This window comes from Pelobates fuscus, chromosome 1 (assembly GCF_036172605.1).
Source record: "Pelobates fuscus isolate aPelFus1 chromosome 1, aPelFus1.pri, whole genome shotgun sequence".
Taxonomy (NCBI): Eukaryota; Metazoa; Chordata; class Amphibia; order Anura; family Pelobatidae; genus Pelobates; species Pelobates fuscus.
This window is the reverse complement of record NC_086317.1, coordinates 416,714,038-416,729,162: the sequence shown is the minus strand read 5'-3', so window position 1 is coordinate 416,729,162 and position 15,125 is coordinate 416,714,038. Positions and strand designations below refer to the sequence as shown.

Here is a 15,125-nt window from a genome sequence, read left to right as displayed (position 1 = left end):
CCCAAAGGGCATAACCTTGAATTGGTATAGCCCGAAAGGGGTGACGAATGCCGACTTGGGGATGGCCGCAGGCTCCAAGGGGATCTGCCAATAACCTTTGCACAGGTCCAGGGTAGTCAAGTAGTTCCCCCCCGCCATACGGTCTAAGAGCTCATCTATTCTGGGCATGGGGTAGGCGTCTGTTATGGTACGATCGTTAAGCCTCCGATAGTCTACACAGAAGCGCGTGGTGCTAGTACTACCGGGGAGGCCCAAGGACTTTGCGAGGGTTCTATTACCCCTAACTGTAACATATCCCTTAACTCGGTGAGCATACCCTCACGCACTGCTTCTGGGATTCGATATGGTTGTTGCCGCAGTGGCGTCTCTCCCTGGGTTTCCACGCGGTGTACCGCAGCGGAGGTATAGCCGGGGGTGGCTGAAAACATCTCTCGGTATCTCTGCAGCAGTTGCGTGGCCTCACCCTTCTCTAGGGGGTTTAAATTTTGACCCAAGCTTACTTGGTCAATAGTACAGGGGGCGGTGTCTAGTAAATCTGGGAGGGGTAGTCCCTCACTATCTTCCGTGGCGGGGGCACACACGGCGCCCACATCTTCTGTTCTCTCAAAATATGGTTTGAGCATATTCACATGGAAGGCTTTGGTCAGCCTTTCATCTGAGCATTTGCTCACGATGTAGGTAGTCTCGCTAACCCGTTCTACTACCTTGAATGGTCCCTGCCAGGCTGCTTGCAGCTTATCCTTTTTAACTGGTCTCAAAGCCAATACCTTCTGCCCTAATTCCAGCACTCTATCTTGGGCTCCCCTATCGTACCATTTCCTCTGGTCCTCCTGGGCCGTCTGCAGGTTCTCCCGAACCGATGCGGTGAGCGCCCGCAGACGGTCCCGGAACTCCAGGACATACTGGACGATAGGGACTCCCCCCTCATCTGTATTGCCCTCCCAGTGTTCCCGTACGAGCTCCAGTGGGCCCCGAACTTTTCTCCCGTACAGGAGTTCGAAGGGGGAAAACCCAGTGGAGGCCTGGGGCACCTCACGGTAGGCAAACAGAAGGTGGGGAAGGAACTTTTCCCAATTCTTGTGGGACTCCGTAAAGGTTTTTAGCATCTGTTTTAGAGTGCCATTGAAACGTTCACAGAGCCCGTTAGTCTGGGGATGGTACGGGGCGCTGAACAGGGGTTTCACTCCACAGCTCTGCCACAATTGTTGTGTCAGGGTAGCCGTGAACTGAGTTCCCCGATCGGAAAGGATCTCCTGTGGGAAACCTACTCGGGTGAATATTTGAATAAGGGCCTCTGCCACGGTTTCTGCCTCTATATTGGGGAGGGCGACTGCCTCCGGGTATCTAGTGGCGTAGTCGACCACGGTTAGTATGAACTTTTTGCCCGACTGGCTGGGTCGGCTGAGGGGTCCTATTAAATCTACCGCTACTCGGTGAAAGGGCTGTTCTATAATGGGCAATGGGTGAAGTTTGGCCTTCCGAAGGTCTCCCCTTTTCCCTACCCTTTGGCAGACGTCGCACGTCCTGCAATAATACTTGAGGTCCTGGGTGACCCTGGGCCAGAAGAATGTTTGGGTTAACCTGTCCCTTGTCTTTTTAACCCCTAAATGTCCTGCTAGGGGAATGTCATGACTGAGCTTTAACAACTCAGCCCGGAATTTACGGGGTACAATTAACTGTCTTTTGATGACCTGGGTGGCCCCCTGTCCCACCCCCTCGGTCACTCTATACAGCAATCCCTTATACCACTCAAACTTTTCGTGCGGGTTGTTCCCTGGGGTAACGGTCGCTGCCTTCCTATAACCCTCTAATGTGGGGTCGGTACGCTGTTCTTGTTCAAACCCCTGGGGGGTATCCCAGAAGGGACAGGGAGGATCGGGTAAGGGGGGTATTTCGACTCTTACCTGGTTTTCCTCAGAGTGCAGCGGAGCTTCCAGTCTGGCTTGAGCTCGGGTGGTAACCGGGTATGCCTCGGCAGGGGGGTCTCGGGCTAGTTGGGAGGTTAAGCATCCCACATCATTTCCCAACAAAACCTCGGCGGGTAGTTCTTGCATAATCCCAACCTCCAGCTGTTTGGACCCAGAACCCCAATCAACAAGGATATTGGCGGTGGGCAGTTTGTGGATAGCGCCCCCAGCCACCCTCACAGCGACTGTGCGTCCGGTGCGAGCTTGCGCTCTGATCGTGTGAGGTTGCACCACAGTCAAAGTAGCCCCAGAGTCTCTCAGAGCCCGGGCCCCCACGCCATCTACGGTAATCCATTGGCGGTGGTGGTCCCGGTTGTCACCCCCAGCTTGCACTGGGTTGACCTCGTGTAACACACTCCACTGTTCTTCTTGGTTAGGGACACTGGTTGTGCTTTCTTGCTGCACACAATGAGCAGCTGCCTTGGGTTGTTGTGGGGGTTGCCTTTCCCAGCTTCCCCGGTTTAAGCGAGGGCACTGATTCTTATAATGTCCTGGTTGCTTGCAATAATGGCACACTGCAGGGGGTCGAGGTGTGTTTGCTGGGTTCGGTGAGGGGTTACTCATGGAGGGTCTAGGAGGAGTAGGGGTTATTGGAGCGGTGTAGTGAGGCTTAAAAGGTGGTCTGCTCACCCCTTGCTCCTTCCTCCTGTTATCCTGGTACTCATCCGCTAGCCTGGCGGCTTCCTCCACAGTTTTTGGTTTTCTGTCTTTAACCCAGTCTTTTATGTCCTCTGCAGAGTGATTAAAAAACTGCTCCAGTAACATCAGTTGCAAAGCCCCAGGACATCCTCTGGAGTGTCCATTAAGGTGTATTTCCACCAGTGAGATAGTCCCATCTTTTTGGGCCTATTTTCATAAGTGGCAATTCTTCCGTTTTGTTTGTCTAATCCGGGTTTTAGTACCCATCACCTTTAAACATTGCTCGGATATGGCCGGTTTTCTATCCGATAAAGCTACTAGGGATGCTTGGTATACGGACATTGACTCAGTGTTCTCAGAGGGTCACCTCAATGAGAGCGTAACATACACTAACATTAACGCTGCATTTAACCACCTTACATACCTGTTCAAACAACAGATTAAAGCTGGTTGGGAAGTTGCTTCACTCGAAAAATATTTGAGCAAAGAACTAATACCAAGGGGCCTTAGAGTTCAGAATATCCCGGGTCCCCACATTGAAGGAACAGAATTCATAAAGGAGTGGGAAGAGGCAGCAAGCACTTGTTCCCGGAAGTTTATGAACATCTTAACTAGATCCGAGAAACAGAGACTCGACAAAATTAATAAAGAAGTCGATGACGAAATAGAGAAAATTGAGGTTTTCAAGACAGAGAGTAATTTCGCACAACTTGAAATAAAATTAAAAAGTCAATTAGAGAGATTTCAATCCTCAATTAAATCTAGGAAACACTCTAAATTTCTACGAGACACAAAGGACTTCCAAACAGGCAATATATACCAGAGGTCCAAACAGAGCAGGAGGGTAGAATTCGATCAGTTCTCCACATCGGAATACGATACGAGTGGCTCTGACCCAGAACTTGGTTCAGATAACGCCTCCACCCTACCTGAACCGAATCCCAGAAGTATCTTAAAAAAGGGAATCAATTTTTTAGCCAAGGCGAACCAAGAAGCAAGACCCCAGAGAAATACGAGGAGCAAATCCACAAGAGGTTTCCAACGGAGGAAAGCATACTAACTACAGAGAGTCAAATTATTAATCTTTCCTCCTATCAACTCACCACTTCAGAAACTCAGCTTCTCAGGAGGGGCTTGTCCTTTGTCCCTACACCCAAATTTGACAAGTTTGGGTGGACAAAGGACATTCACCTATTCGCCAGGAAGCTGGCTCTGCACAAATACCATTGCATTCAAAAAACTAAGCAAGCACTTAGATTGGGTCTAGAAGCCAGGGACATGAATCTACTTGACAATTTGGTGGAACTACTTGGCTGTAATGATCCATCTAACACTCAAGTAGCTCCATTCACCAAGTTAAAACCTAAAAGCAAGTTCACTCCACACATACCTGAATACAAATACATTGACCTATTTGTCGAATTATCGTGCAAAGAAATTGAAGCAATGGATATTAACTCAGAGCCTGGGTTCCATCCAAATAACTTGAAGGCACAAGAGAACAGAGCACTGGCTAAACTGAGGGCCAATGAGACAATTATCATAAAGCCTTCGGACAAAGGGGGGAACCTAGTAATACTAGATAGGGACAAGTATGTCCAAATGGTGAACATCACACTTGAAGATAAGGACACCTATGTGGCACTCCCCTCAGATCCCACTAACAGATTCCTACTTGAGCTCAAAAAGATTCTGGATCAGGCATTCCAAACCAACCTGATTAGCATTGATGAATATAAGTATATGTTCAACAAGAGACCCACCATCGCTACCTTCTACTCGCTGCCCAAGATACATAAGCAACAGAAAATACTAACAGGGAGGCCTATAGTATCAGGGAACAACAATCTTACCCAAAATTGCAGTATGTATGTGGAACAAATCTTGAATGGCCTGGTTAGGGCACTTCCCTCGTACGTCAGGGATACAAAGCAAATTTTGAAAATACTGGACGACCTGACAATACCCATTGGGGCTAAACTATGTAGTCTCGACGTAGAGGGTTTATACAGCTCTATACCCCACGAGATAGGTCTCAACAATATTAGATGGTTCCTTCAAACACGGGACATATCCCTCCATGACCATAATCAGTTTGTGCTGCAATTACTACAATTCGTTTTAACACATAACTATTTCCTCTTTGAGGGCACCCACTACCACCAGGTGAGAGGGAATGCGATGGGGACGACTTGTGCCCCATCATACGCCAACCTCCACCTGGGGTGGTGGGAACAAAATGTAGTATTTAGTTCCAAATTTGCCGCCTATCAGGACTATATCAGTCTCTGGAAACGTTATATAGATGACGTACTGATTGTGTGGACAGGACCAACTGAGGTGTTTGAAGATTTCGTCAAGGCTCTTAATTTGAATGACCAAAACCTGAAATTGACTCATGAGGTGGGAGATAACAAAATTAACTTTTTGGATTTGACTTTACAAATCATGGAAAGTGACAATAAACATATCTCCACCACTCTTTTCAGGAAGCCCACAGCGACCAACAATTTATTAAACTGGCAAAGCCACCATCCAACACCATTAAAATATGGAATCCCGGTGGGACAATATCTCCGCGTTAGAAGAAATTGTTCCACCATTGAGGAATTTAAAATTAAAGCCAAGCTATTAAGATCGCAGTTCAAGGTCAAGGGATACTCAAATAGATGTCTTAAAGCGGCATACTCAAGAGCACTTACGACTGAGCGTAAAGACCTACTAGAAGACAACCCTCTCAGGGACAAGACCCCAAACCTGATTAGATGCATTGGCACGTTCGATGCAGGCTGGGACCCAGTCAAGGGCATTCTGAATAGATACTGGCCACTGATCTACCAAGATCAGCACCTTAGGGAAGTCCTGTCACCAAGCGTATCACTCACAGCCAGGAGAGGCCGTAATCTAAAAGATCTACTGGTACCTAGTCATCTTTCATCACCCAAAGTAGACAACACGTGGCTAAGAACACCAGCAGTAGGCACATTTCAATGTGGCCGCTGTAAGGCATGCAGGTATATTCGGAGGAAATCCAAAATATTTTCAAATTCCACCAATACACAGACACATGAAGTCAATACCTTCTTTAATTGCCAAACAACAGGTCTTATTTATCTCCTAACCTGCAGCTGTGGCCTCATGTATGTGGGTAAGACCTTTAGGCCGTTCAAGAAAAGAATTCTTGAACACGTAAATTCGGTAAATCCCTCCAGACACTTAGACACTGTCATTTCGAGACATCTTAAACTTAAACATGGAGGCACAGCCCAGGGTATAAGGTTTAATGGGATCGAAAAAATGAAATTAGGCCCGAGGAAGGGTGATATAGATACTAAACTACTCCAAAGAGAGAGTTATTGGATTTTTACATTAAAAACCCTTTCCCCTTCTGGCCTTAATGAAGGATTCTCCTATACTTCGTTCATATAAACCAACCTAAACAACATTAGTTTCTTTATTCATTAAAGAGCTATAACCTGTCTCTATGATTTATAGCGTGTACCACATCCCTCTAGTCACAATTATTATGATTTGGGGATGGTTTCCCCCTCAAGAATACAATTGATTAATGCCATACACATTCGAGCAAGCGTTACCTCATTTTTGCATTAAGCATTACATGCAAACTGTACATTTTTGTAAATATGTTAATATGTATATATAGAATCTGTATCTTTTTTTAGTTCCCTTTTTCCCTTTTCGATTTATTTATTGATCCTTTTTCCTACATTAAGTCCCTATGGGTATATGGATCCTCTGTCCTATTATCCAACATCCATGTTCGATTCCATCCCTAATATTAATTCTCCGTGGTCAGGATACCCAAACCTACTACTATCCTAAATTACCAATTCTCCGTGGTCAGGATACCTAAACTTACTACCAAACTAGGGATATCCCAATTTGTGGATAGACATGAGCCAAATACAGGGCATGATCGCTACCTACGCTAAGCCCCAAAATGTGTACATTAGCCGCTCAGTCTTCTTCCCAGCACGTAATGAGTTAACTAAAGCCGTTACCACGGCGTATCCTCACGATACTTTGTACCCTGGCGGTACGCAAACAGTCCTTACCCCCTTAGTTTACGGAGGTTTAAGGACGTGCTCGAAGTTTGCCAGCGCCGAGCCGGTTAAAACGGCTCATACAAGCCCATTCAATACCATTATTTGCATAATAACCACGTGATGGCCGGGACCCGTAGTGCGCATGACAGCAACCCTCTGATAGGACAGAATTTGAGACACTGGGACCTAAACCCTCTTAAAAGGAGATCGAGACGCAGTCTCCAGTTAGCCCCTGACGAAGGTGCATCCCAGCACCGAAACGCGCGTCGGGCTCTTTTGGGCTCATTTTTCTTTTCACTGTGTGCTTTCCTCACTAGGTTATCTATCACTATGTGCAGGCAACCAACATTCTAAGTATGGTTCTGCACATAGAGGCACTCTAAACTTTATTTATTTATTTTTTCACCTCCACCTTCTCTCTTGTTGGTTACACTTGATATGCCTATTTGAATAACTTTGTATATATGTAAATTAGCTGCTAACTCGCAGTTTATTCCCTATATTTTGTGGAAGTCCAAGTATAGAGAGAGGTATATTTCCAGAGGTACCTGTTTGCCCTCTATAGTGGCTAAATACCTCACTCTGGATATTACATATATATTATCCCCAACTTATCTGTTAGGGGGTATATAAAGATACCCAGCGTACTTGCATATCTTTTTTGCCCTCGCTAAATGGGCACAATTTCTATGCCTTAAGTTATAACTGTCTGGCTTTAGCTCTGATAAGCATATCATTAACCTCCACAGCGACAAATTGAGAGGGATATATGCATTTATCCTAGCTATCCTGTATATGCCGTTCCACTTAGTCGCTAGCTTGAACTTAGGACGGTTCAATCTGCAATTTTTACAGATTATTCAATACTCTAACCAGCTATAGCTCGGAGTAAGTTTTATAGGACCGAGTGTAACCTTATGCTAAATACCCACGTCAGTTGCATGACGTTTGACCTACTAATAGACCCACAAGCCACTAGTCTTGACACTGCACTTAGCTTTTAATAAAGTCATTAGACAGTAGCTAGCGTTGGGTCTAGTGGGATAGCGGTATCCATTAGAGAGACACATTTGGAGGTGAGCCACTAAGGCAAGACTGCACTTTGAATTAGATGTGATTCTATCTACTCTATTTGTTTTCTACGTTACTACTGTTTCAGTTTGTATAGCGATTATCATTATTTCCAGTAACATATTCAACTAGTCTGGTTTTTCCAGCCTGTTGTTTATTTTTTCAGTTGCAAAGCATCCTCCAGGGTGGTTGCTTGGCAGCCCTTCATCCAATTGCGGGCCGCCCGTTGTAGCCGAAACGCCCATTCCGTATGGGAATCTCTCCCAGTCTTCCTCAGATCTCTAAACTTTTTCCGGTATGCCTCCGGAGTTACAGCATATCTGGCCAACAAAATGTCTTTTATTTTTTCATAATTATGTATGTCCCCCTCAGGTACTGCTCGCAGCGCCTCGGCTGCTCTACCTGACAATTTACTGCTAATGACTGCAGCCCATTTCGTGGAGTCTAATCCCTCCAGTGCACATTGGCGTTCAAAGTCTTGCAAGTAACTGTCAATTTCCATCTCATTGTCATTAAAAGATTTAAAGGCTGCATAATTTACTTTCTTTGGTATTTCCCCAGTACTTCCCGGGGAGTGTAGTAAATCTCCCTGTGACGGTCTGTCCCGGTCCTCTCGCTCTTTTTGCGATTGTCTGGCTTGTGCCATGACCTGCAGAACCGCCTCTGTAGTTGGGTTGGGTCCCAACAGACTGAGCATCCATCGGATGTCCTTTTGCATCACGTTTTCTTCCTCTTGATCCATTTCTGTATTGCTGGTATTATCGCTCTGTATTAATTCTGCAATTAACGTGGCTTTTGTCTTGTTACTTGCCACTCTGCCTCGAGCTTCCAGTAAATCCTTTAGTGTGGTTCTTTTAAGTAGCTGGTACTGCTGAGCCATTCATTCCCTTGCTTGGTTTGCAATGTCCATTCGGGATTCGAATCCCTCCGCTTGCCACCAGTTGTAAGGAAACCAAGTTTAACCAAACCGAGTTCGGTAGTTTCCTCCCGGACAGTCAGAGCCTAAGGTAGCGAGAGTCCGGTTCGGTAGTTACAGGAACGAAATCCATATGGAATATAACAGCTGCATAAGATAATTCCCTTGTTACAGCATACGAATTCCAAATAACAGTCAGAGTCCAGGTTCAGGATACAAGCAGAACTAACGTTTATTCACACACATGGCTTTTTATGCAGGTCCCCATGCAAGGGGACATCCCACAGGGAGGAGTAACATTTATCCAATCCCGAACAGTAAAAATATAAAACACACCCAATACAAACAGGCAATTCCCTCCCCTAGTCCTGGAGATAATCAGGTCTGATATAGTAACAACCTAATTATCTCCAGGCTGCAAATTCACTATTTTCCCCAATTTCTGGAACACCCCTTTATACCTGGGGTATCCCCACAAATCCTATGTCCCCTGATAGCCCCGATCCGGGGGACCAACATATCCAAATTTCACCCGGATCGGTTCAGGGGTTCTCAAAAAGTATGGAAGTCCTTTGTGACCGGTTCACTGTGGGTGGACTGCCCAGAATAGTTCCAGAGGTTCGTGTGGTTTTGCCGGTCACTTGAGAAAAAGGGAAAAATGAATAAAAGTACCGAATGAATTCCCCTGGCTCCTAGCAGCGATTGTTCCCCTCATTCGTGTGCATATTTGTACCGAATAGCGCTCTCCTAGCTAATCGGTATCACTAGTTCCAGCGTTCGTATGATGGAGACCGGTGTTTGGGAAGGCGAGTGTCCGATTTTAGTTCCAGACACTCGACGACCAAGTCCCGCTGCCTTTGTTTGACGAAAAAAAGATGGCCGCGGTTTTCTCTGCCACGTGGCGTTCGACAGTACGAACGCTGACCGCACACATAGAGGGTGAAAGTGATGCCGGCTTTGAAGTTAAGTGAGCCAGGGGTGGTCTCTGTTCGGCAGTCCCATCTGCCGAATGAAAAATACACAAAAAAGCAGGAACTATGCAAAAAAAATACCGAACAATATAGTCATTTCTTCACACTATTCAACGTCTTCTTTTTTCTAAAATCTTCATTTTTCAGCCCCAAAAAAGGCCAAATAAAAAGCCATCATACCCGTCGAACTTAAAAATAAAATAAAAAACCCGAGCGCAAAAAAAAATTAATCCATCTTCACCCATGGAGTGCTCCGTGTCAGTGTTTATCAGGGATCCTTAGGATAGGTGTCAATCCATATCTGCCAAGTGACCCTTTGTAGGGGGAACAGTCCCTATTCTGCTCTGTGTCAGTGTCTGGAGGGAGTATCTGCAGTAACACAGAGTGTCTGGGGGGAGTATCTGCAGTAACACAGGGTGTCTGGAGGGAGTATCTGCAGTAACACATGGTGTCTGGAGGGAGTATCTGCAGTAATACAGAGTGTCTGGGGGGAGTATCTGCTTGTAACATTTATATGCACTAAAAAAAAAATAATTAAAAAATAATAATAAATTGAAAAAAAAATGGTTGCAGCTTCAGAATTAATCTAAAATGGATGCTGTCCAGTAGGTGGGAGGGTCTGCTAGGGAGGGTGTGCTGCTGATTGGCTGTAATGTGTCTGCTGACTGTGAGGTACAGGGTCAAAGTTTACTCAATGATGACGAATAGGGGGCGGACCGAACACCGCATGTGTTCGCCCACGGTGGCGGACACGAACATGCTATGTTCGCCAGGAACTATTCGCCTGCGAACCGTTCGGGACATCACTAGTAACTGGCACTCTTTAAGTTTTCATTACTCACAACATATTAATCACTAAACACAAGGTAAGCCTTTACTCAGACAGGGTTATTCACTAAAGTGAGAACTGCTGGGAATTCAAAGTGAATTTGAAAGTTTAACCAAAATAGCCAATTAAATAAAAAACAAACAAACATCCAAGTCACTTCTGTTTTAAATTTGGCTATTTTGGCCTTAAATTTGAAATTCAATTCAATTTCTCAGCAATTCTTACTTTTCAAAAAAGTAAAGTATCCATTTCATCTAAAAGCTATTTAAAGTTGCGCTTTAAACGTTAGCTGGTACTATAATCTTAATCTGAGCAGCTGTCTCACTAAATATCTCCACCTTTTTTCAGGTTTTCTTTTAATATCTTTTCTCAATAGTTTATTTTATGTTTGCATTCAAATTCAGGGCCATGCATCTAAGCATCAGAAAAAAGTAAATCTAAAACTTGGAATAATCCATTAAAGAGACACTATAGACATCAAAACAAATTTAGCTTAATGGAGAGGTTTTGATGTATAGATCATGCCTCTGCAGTCTCACTGTTCCATTCTGTGCCATGTAGACTTTAAGTTACCTTGTTTAAACAGCCCTAGTCACACCTCCCTGCATGTGACTTGCACAGCCTTCCTAAACACTTCCTGAAAAGAGAGATCTAATGTTTAAACTTCCTTTAGTAAATATGTTGACAAATTAACACATTTTCCTGATGTGAAGCATATAGTTTATTTCAAGGACTTTGCATAAATATAATTGGGATTATCAAAAGGGAATCAGCTTTTTTTTTTAGGCACAATGTCTGTCAGTTCCCCATAATTCTAATTTTAGTTAAAAATAAATAAATAAATAAATATATATATATATATATATACACACACACACACATCTCAATGTCTTATATAGTACTTTTTCAATATTCTCGTTTCACCTCTATTGGATCAATTTATATACATGCATATATGCAACTATATATGTGCATGCCCTACTCGCTGTTTTCTTGTTTGTTTTTTCTTTTCAACTAGCTTATTTACTCTCCTCTGTTTATTTACCTTTTCTGGCTATTCTCAGCCAATCTGCACATTTCACTTTCAGGCACATCTGATATTTATGACACCCCCCTCCCCCTCCCTCCTCTTCTCTAACATCAGTTGTTTTAAGTGTTAAACTATCAGATTGATCAGTATTGCTTCAGACCTGAGGAAGACCGGAAACCACCTGAAAGCTTGTCTTTCAAATATTATGTTAGTCTAATAAAAAATGTATCATTGCATACTGCAATACTCTGGTATTTTTGCATCTTTTATATATACATATATATATATATATATTAGATGCCAAAATACCAGAGTATTTTGTAATATATATATTACAAAAGTGCAGCTAGAACTTATATTATCCTATATTTTTATTGTAATGGTGGTGAAATTTGAGTGATTTATTTCACTGGTGATCTAACTTCACTCTTGTATTTACCGTATTTATCGGCGTATAACACGCACTTTTTTCCCCTGAAAATAGGGGAAAAATCGTGGGTGCGTGTTATACGCCGATATCCCATAATTACTTACCTGTCCTGAAGCGTGGGCCGGCTTCACAGCGCGCACCGCGGTACAGGAACTTTAATTTCAGGTTCCGGTTTCCGGCGGGACTGAAAGGAAGTGTGCACAATAGTGTGCACACTTCCTTTCAGTCCCGCCGGAAACCGGAACCTGAAATTAAAGTTCCTGTACCGCGGTGCGCGCTGTGAAGCCGGCCCACGCTTCAGGACAGGTAAGTAATTATGGGAGGGGAGGAAAGTACACTATGGGAGGGGAGGGGGAGGAAAGTACACTATGGGAGGGGAGGGGAGGGGGAGGAAAGTACACTATGGGAGGGGAGGGGGGGGAAGTACACTATGGGAGGTGAGGGGGAGGAAAGTACACTATGGGAGGGGAGGGGGGGAAGAAGTACACTATGGGAGGGGAGGAGGGGGAAGTACACTATGGGAGGGGAGGGGGGAAAGTACACTATGGGAGGGGAGGGGGGGAAGTACACTATGGGAGGGGAGGGGGGGGAAATACTATGGGAGGGGAGGGGGGGAAATACTATGGGAGGGGAGGGGGGGAAATACTATGGGAGGGGAGGGGGGGAAATACTATGGGAGGGGATGGGGGGAAATACTATGGGAGGGGATGGGGGGAAATACTATGGGAGGGGATGGGGGGAAATACTATGGGAGGGGATGGGGGGAAATACTATGGGAGGGGAGGGGGGGAGAATACTATGGGAGGGGAGGGGGGGAGAATACTATGGGAGGGGAGGGGGGAGAATACTATGGGAGGGGAGGGGGGGAGAATTTCTATGGGAGGGGAGGGGGGAGAATACTATGGGAGGGGAGGGGGGGAGAATACTATGGGAGGGGAGGGGGGGAGAATACTATGGGAGTGGAGGGGGGGAGAATACTATGGTAGGGGAGGGGGGGAGAATACTATGGAAAGGGGGGGGGACACTATGGGATGAGGGGGGAATACTATGGGATGAGGGGGGGGAATACTATGGGAGGGGGGGAAATTTCCTGGAATTTCTTTCTAAAAATGAGGTGCGTGTTATACGCCGGTGCGTGTTATACGCCGATAAATACGGTATTTAATATTTGCACATTTATTATTGAGAGTGCCCACTTTACTACATTGATTTTGGTGTTGTATGAAAAATTACAAGTTTGTCCTTTATTTGTGTAAGGTATCTGGTTGAGGAGATGAAGACGAGAGATGGATTCATCCTTGTCATGGAGGTAAGGAACTTTTTTTTATCTGTAATGAAAATTGTGTCCTACGTAGAGAGGCTACTGTTTTAGAACTTTATCAGATAATACTTTATAATTTAGGCAATGTGGTAGTGACAATAATAGTATGATCAATAACAAAATAGAAAAGTCGAGGCACTCCAAGGTACTAATCAGGCAATTTTATTGAACCCACTCCATCGCAACGTTTCGACCTACACGGTCTTTGTCGACCGTGTAGGTCGAAACGTTGCGATGGAGTGGGTTCAATAAAATTGCCTGATTTGTACCTTGGAGTGCCTCGACTTTTCTATTTTGTTATTCAGCATTTTGGTCTCTGGTACTGAGACTGTCTGAGTGCACCCAGCTACATACTGCTTAAAGGGATAGAGTGCAGTTCCACATCCTACCATAAATAATAGTATGATCGACTAAAAAGTCCTTCATTGTTCGGAAGGAGAGGAGAGCTGACATTTTCAGCAAATTTGCAGACAATAAACAAGTGGAATGAGGTTCTTACAGAGAAATGTGTTCCTCTACACAGGCTGGTAATAAATCTTGGTGTATAAATGAAGGGGAGTGAGATTTAATCGACTAAAGTTTGTTTTCCAGTAAATTAATGTAAAACCATACATACAGAATTTTGGAGTGAAGGGATTAACGACTAGATGCATTAAACATACCACTGTGAGCATAATTGCTGCCTTTGTTTGGCATTACAACCTTATGATGACATTACTGGGAATTTAGCAATTCTTTGTTATCTTTTAAAATGCTTTTACACCTGCTAAAATATGTTAAAGCGGCATTGTCACCTCCCACCCTGAAAAATGAGTATCTCATAAAGATAGAATATATGTGAGGGGGGGGGATGGTTAAAGGTGGATTTTTATTTTTTTTTAATTCAGCAACTTACTAAATGCAATTTATGCAACTAAAATGTAATTTAGAACAAGTATTGTTTACACATACTGATTTCTAAATACAATTATTGTAGCAGAAAGACACATTACCATATGTTTATTGCTGTGGAGCTCTGTTATACACTCAGACACACCAACAATATGGAGCTTGTACAAAGAGGGAAATAGGATAGAAAATAGGATCATGTGGATTTGGGCCCAAAATAGGCACTATACATAGCAACATTAATGAGGTACAAGTTTTGTCATAAGCGTTAATGCATATGCATTGATTGAAAGCCATAGGCTTTTTTTTTTTTAAATTCTTTATTTTTTGCGTGCACATGGTTAACATCGTTGTAAACTTAGCCACAACAGCTCACGTTCACATTTTTCAGTAGAAATTTAAAACATGGCTATTATGTCAATGCACATTTTTATAATATACGATGAATACGTTTCAGCATTTATTACAGTGGGATTTTTCTTATGTTTGTTAGTCGCTAGCTAGAGATATATAAAACAATTATATCTGAGCTGGTCATGCTTAGTTGAGTAGTAATTACAAGAGTAGACGATTGGTAAATTATAGGCTATGTAGCTTAGGGTTAATATTTATGTCGCCTGACATCGCTTCAATATCTAGACATTGACATGGTTACATTTGACTATGCTTAAATGAGGGACATACATTTAGTACAATAACAGCTGGTCTAAGTAGTCATGACATGCAGTAGATGAGACAGTAAGTTTGCATTTCAGGTTATGGTAGATTATGCAGTGCTGTCTAACAAGCTATTAGGGTTTCCAGCTTAGCTAAGATTCTCAGTAAAGCAGGGTGCCACCAGGCAAAGCAGTATACATTCCGCTATTTCCTTCTATACATATAAAGCTCCAATAAAGATTAACTACATACAAGGTCATATGCAGAGGATGTGCACCTTATTCAATGACTGCAACTACAGTGATATATGGTGTGTCTATTCATGGTATGCCATACATT

At 43.8% G+C, this 15,125-nt stretch overlaps 1 protein-coding gene across 1 annotated transcript in view; it reads left to right on the top strand.

Moving 5' to 3' along the window:
- Positions 1–15,125, top strand: part of CSAD (cysteine sulfinic acid decarboxylase) — a 92,381-nt gene that overhangs the window by 57,368 nt on the left and 19,888 nt on the right. The window contains exon 13 of the mRNA XM_063444825.1: positions 13,178–13,229. Coding sequence (XP_063300895.1) covers positions 13,178–13,229 — 52 coding nt within the window. The remainder of the gene's footprint in view (positions 1–13,177; positions 13,230–15,125) is intronic.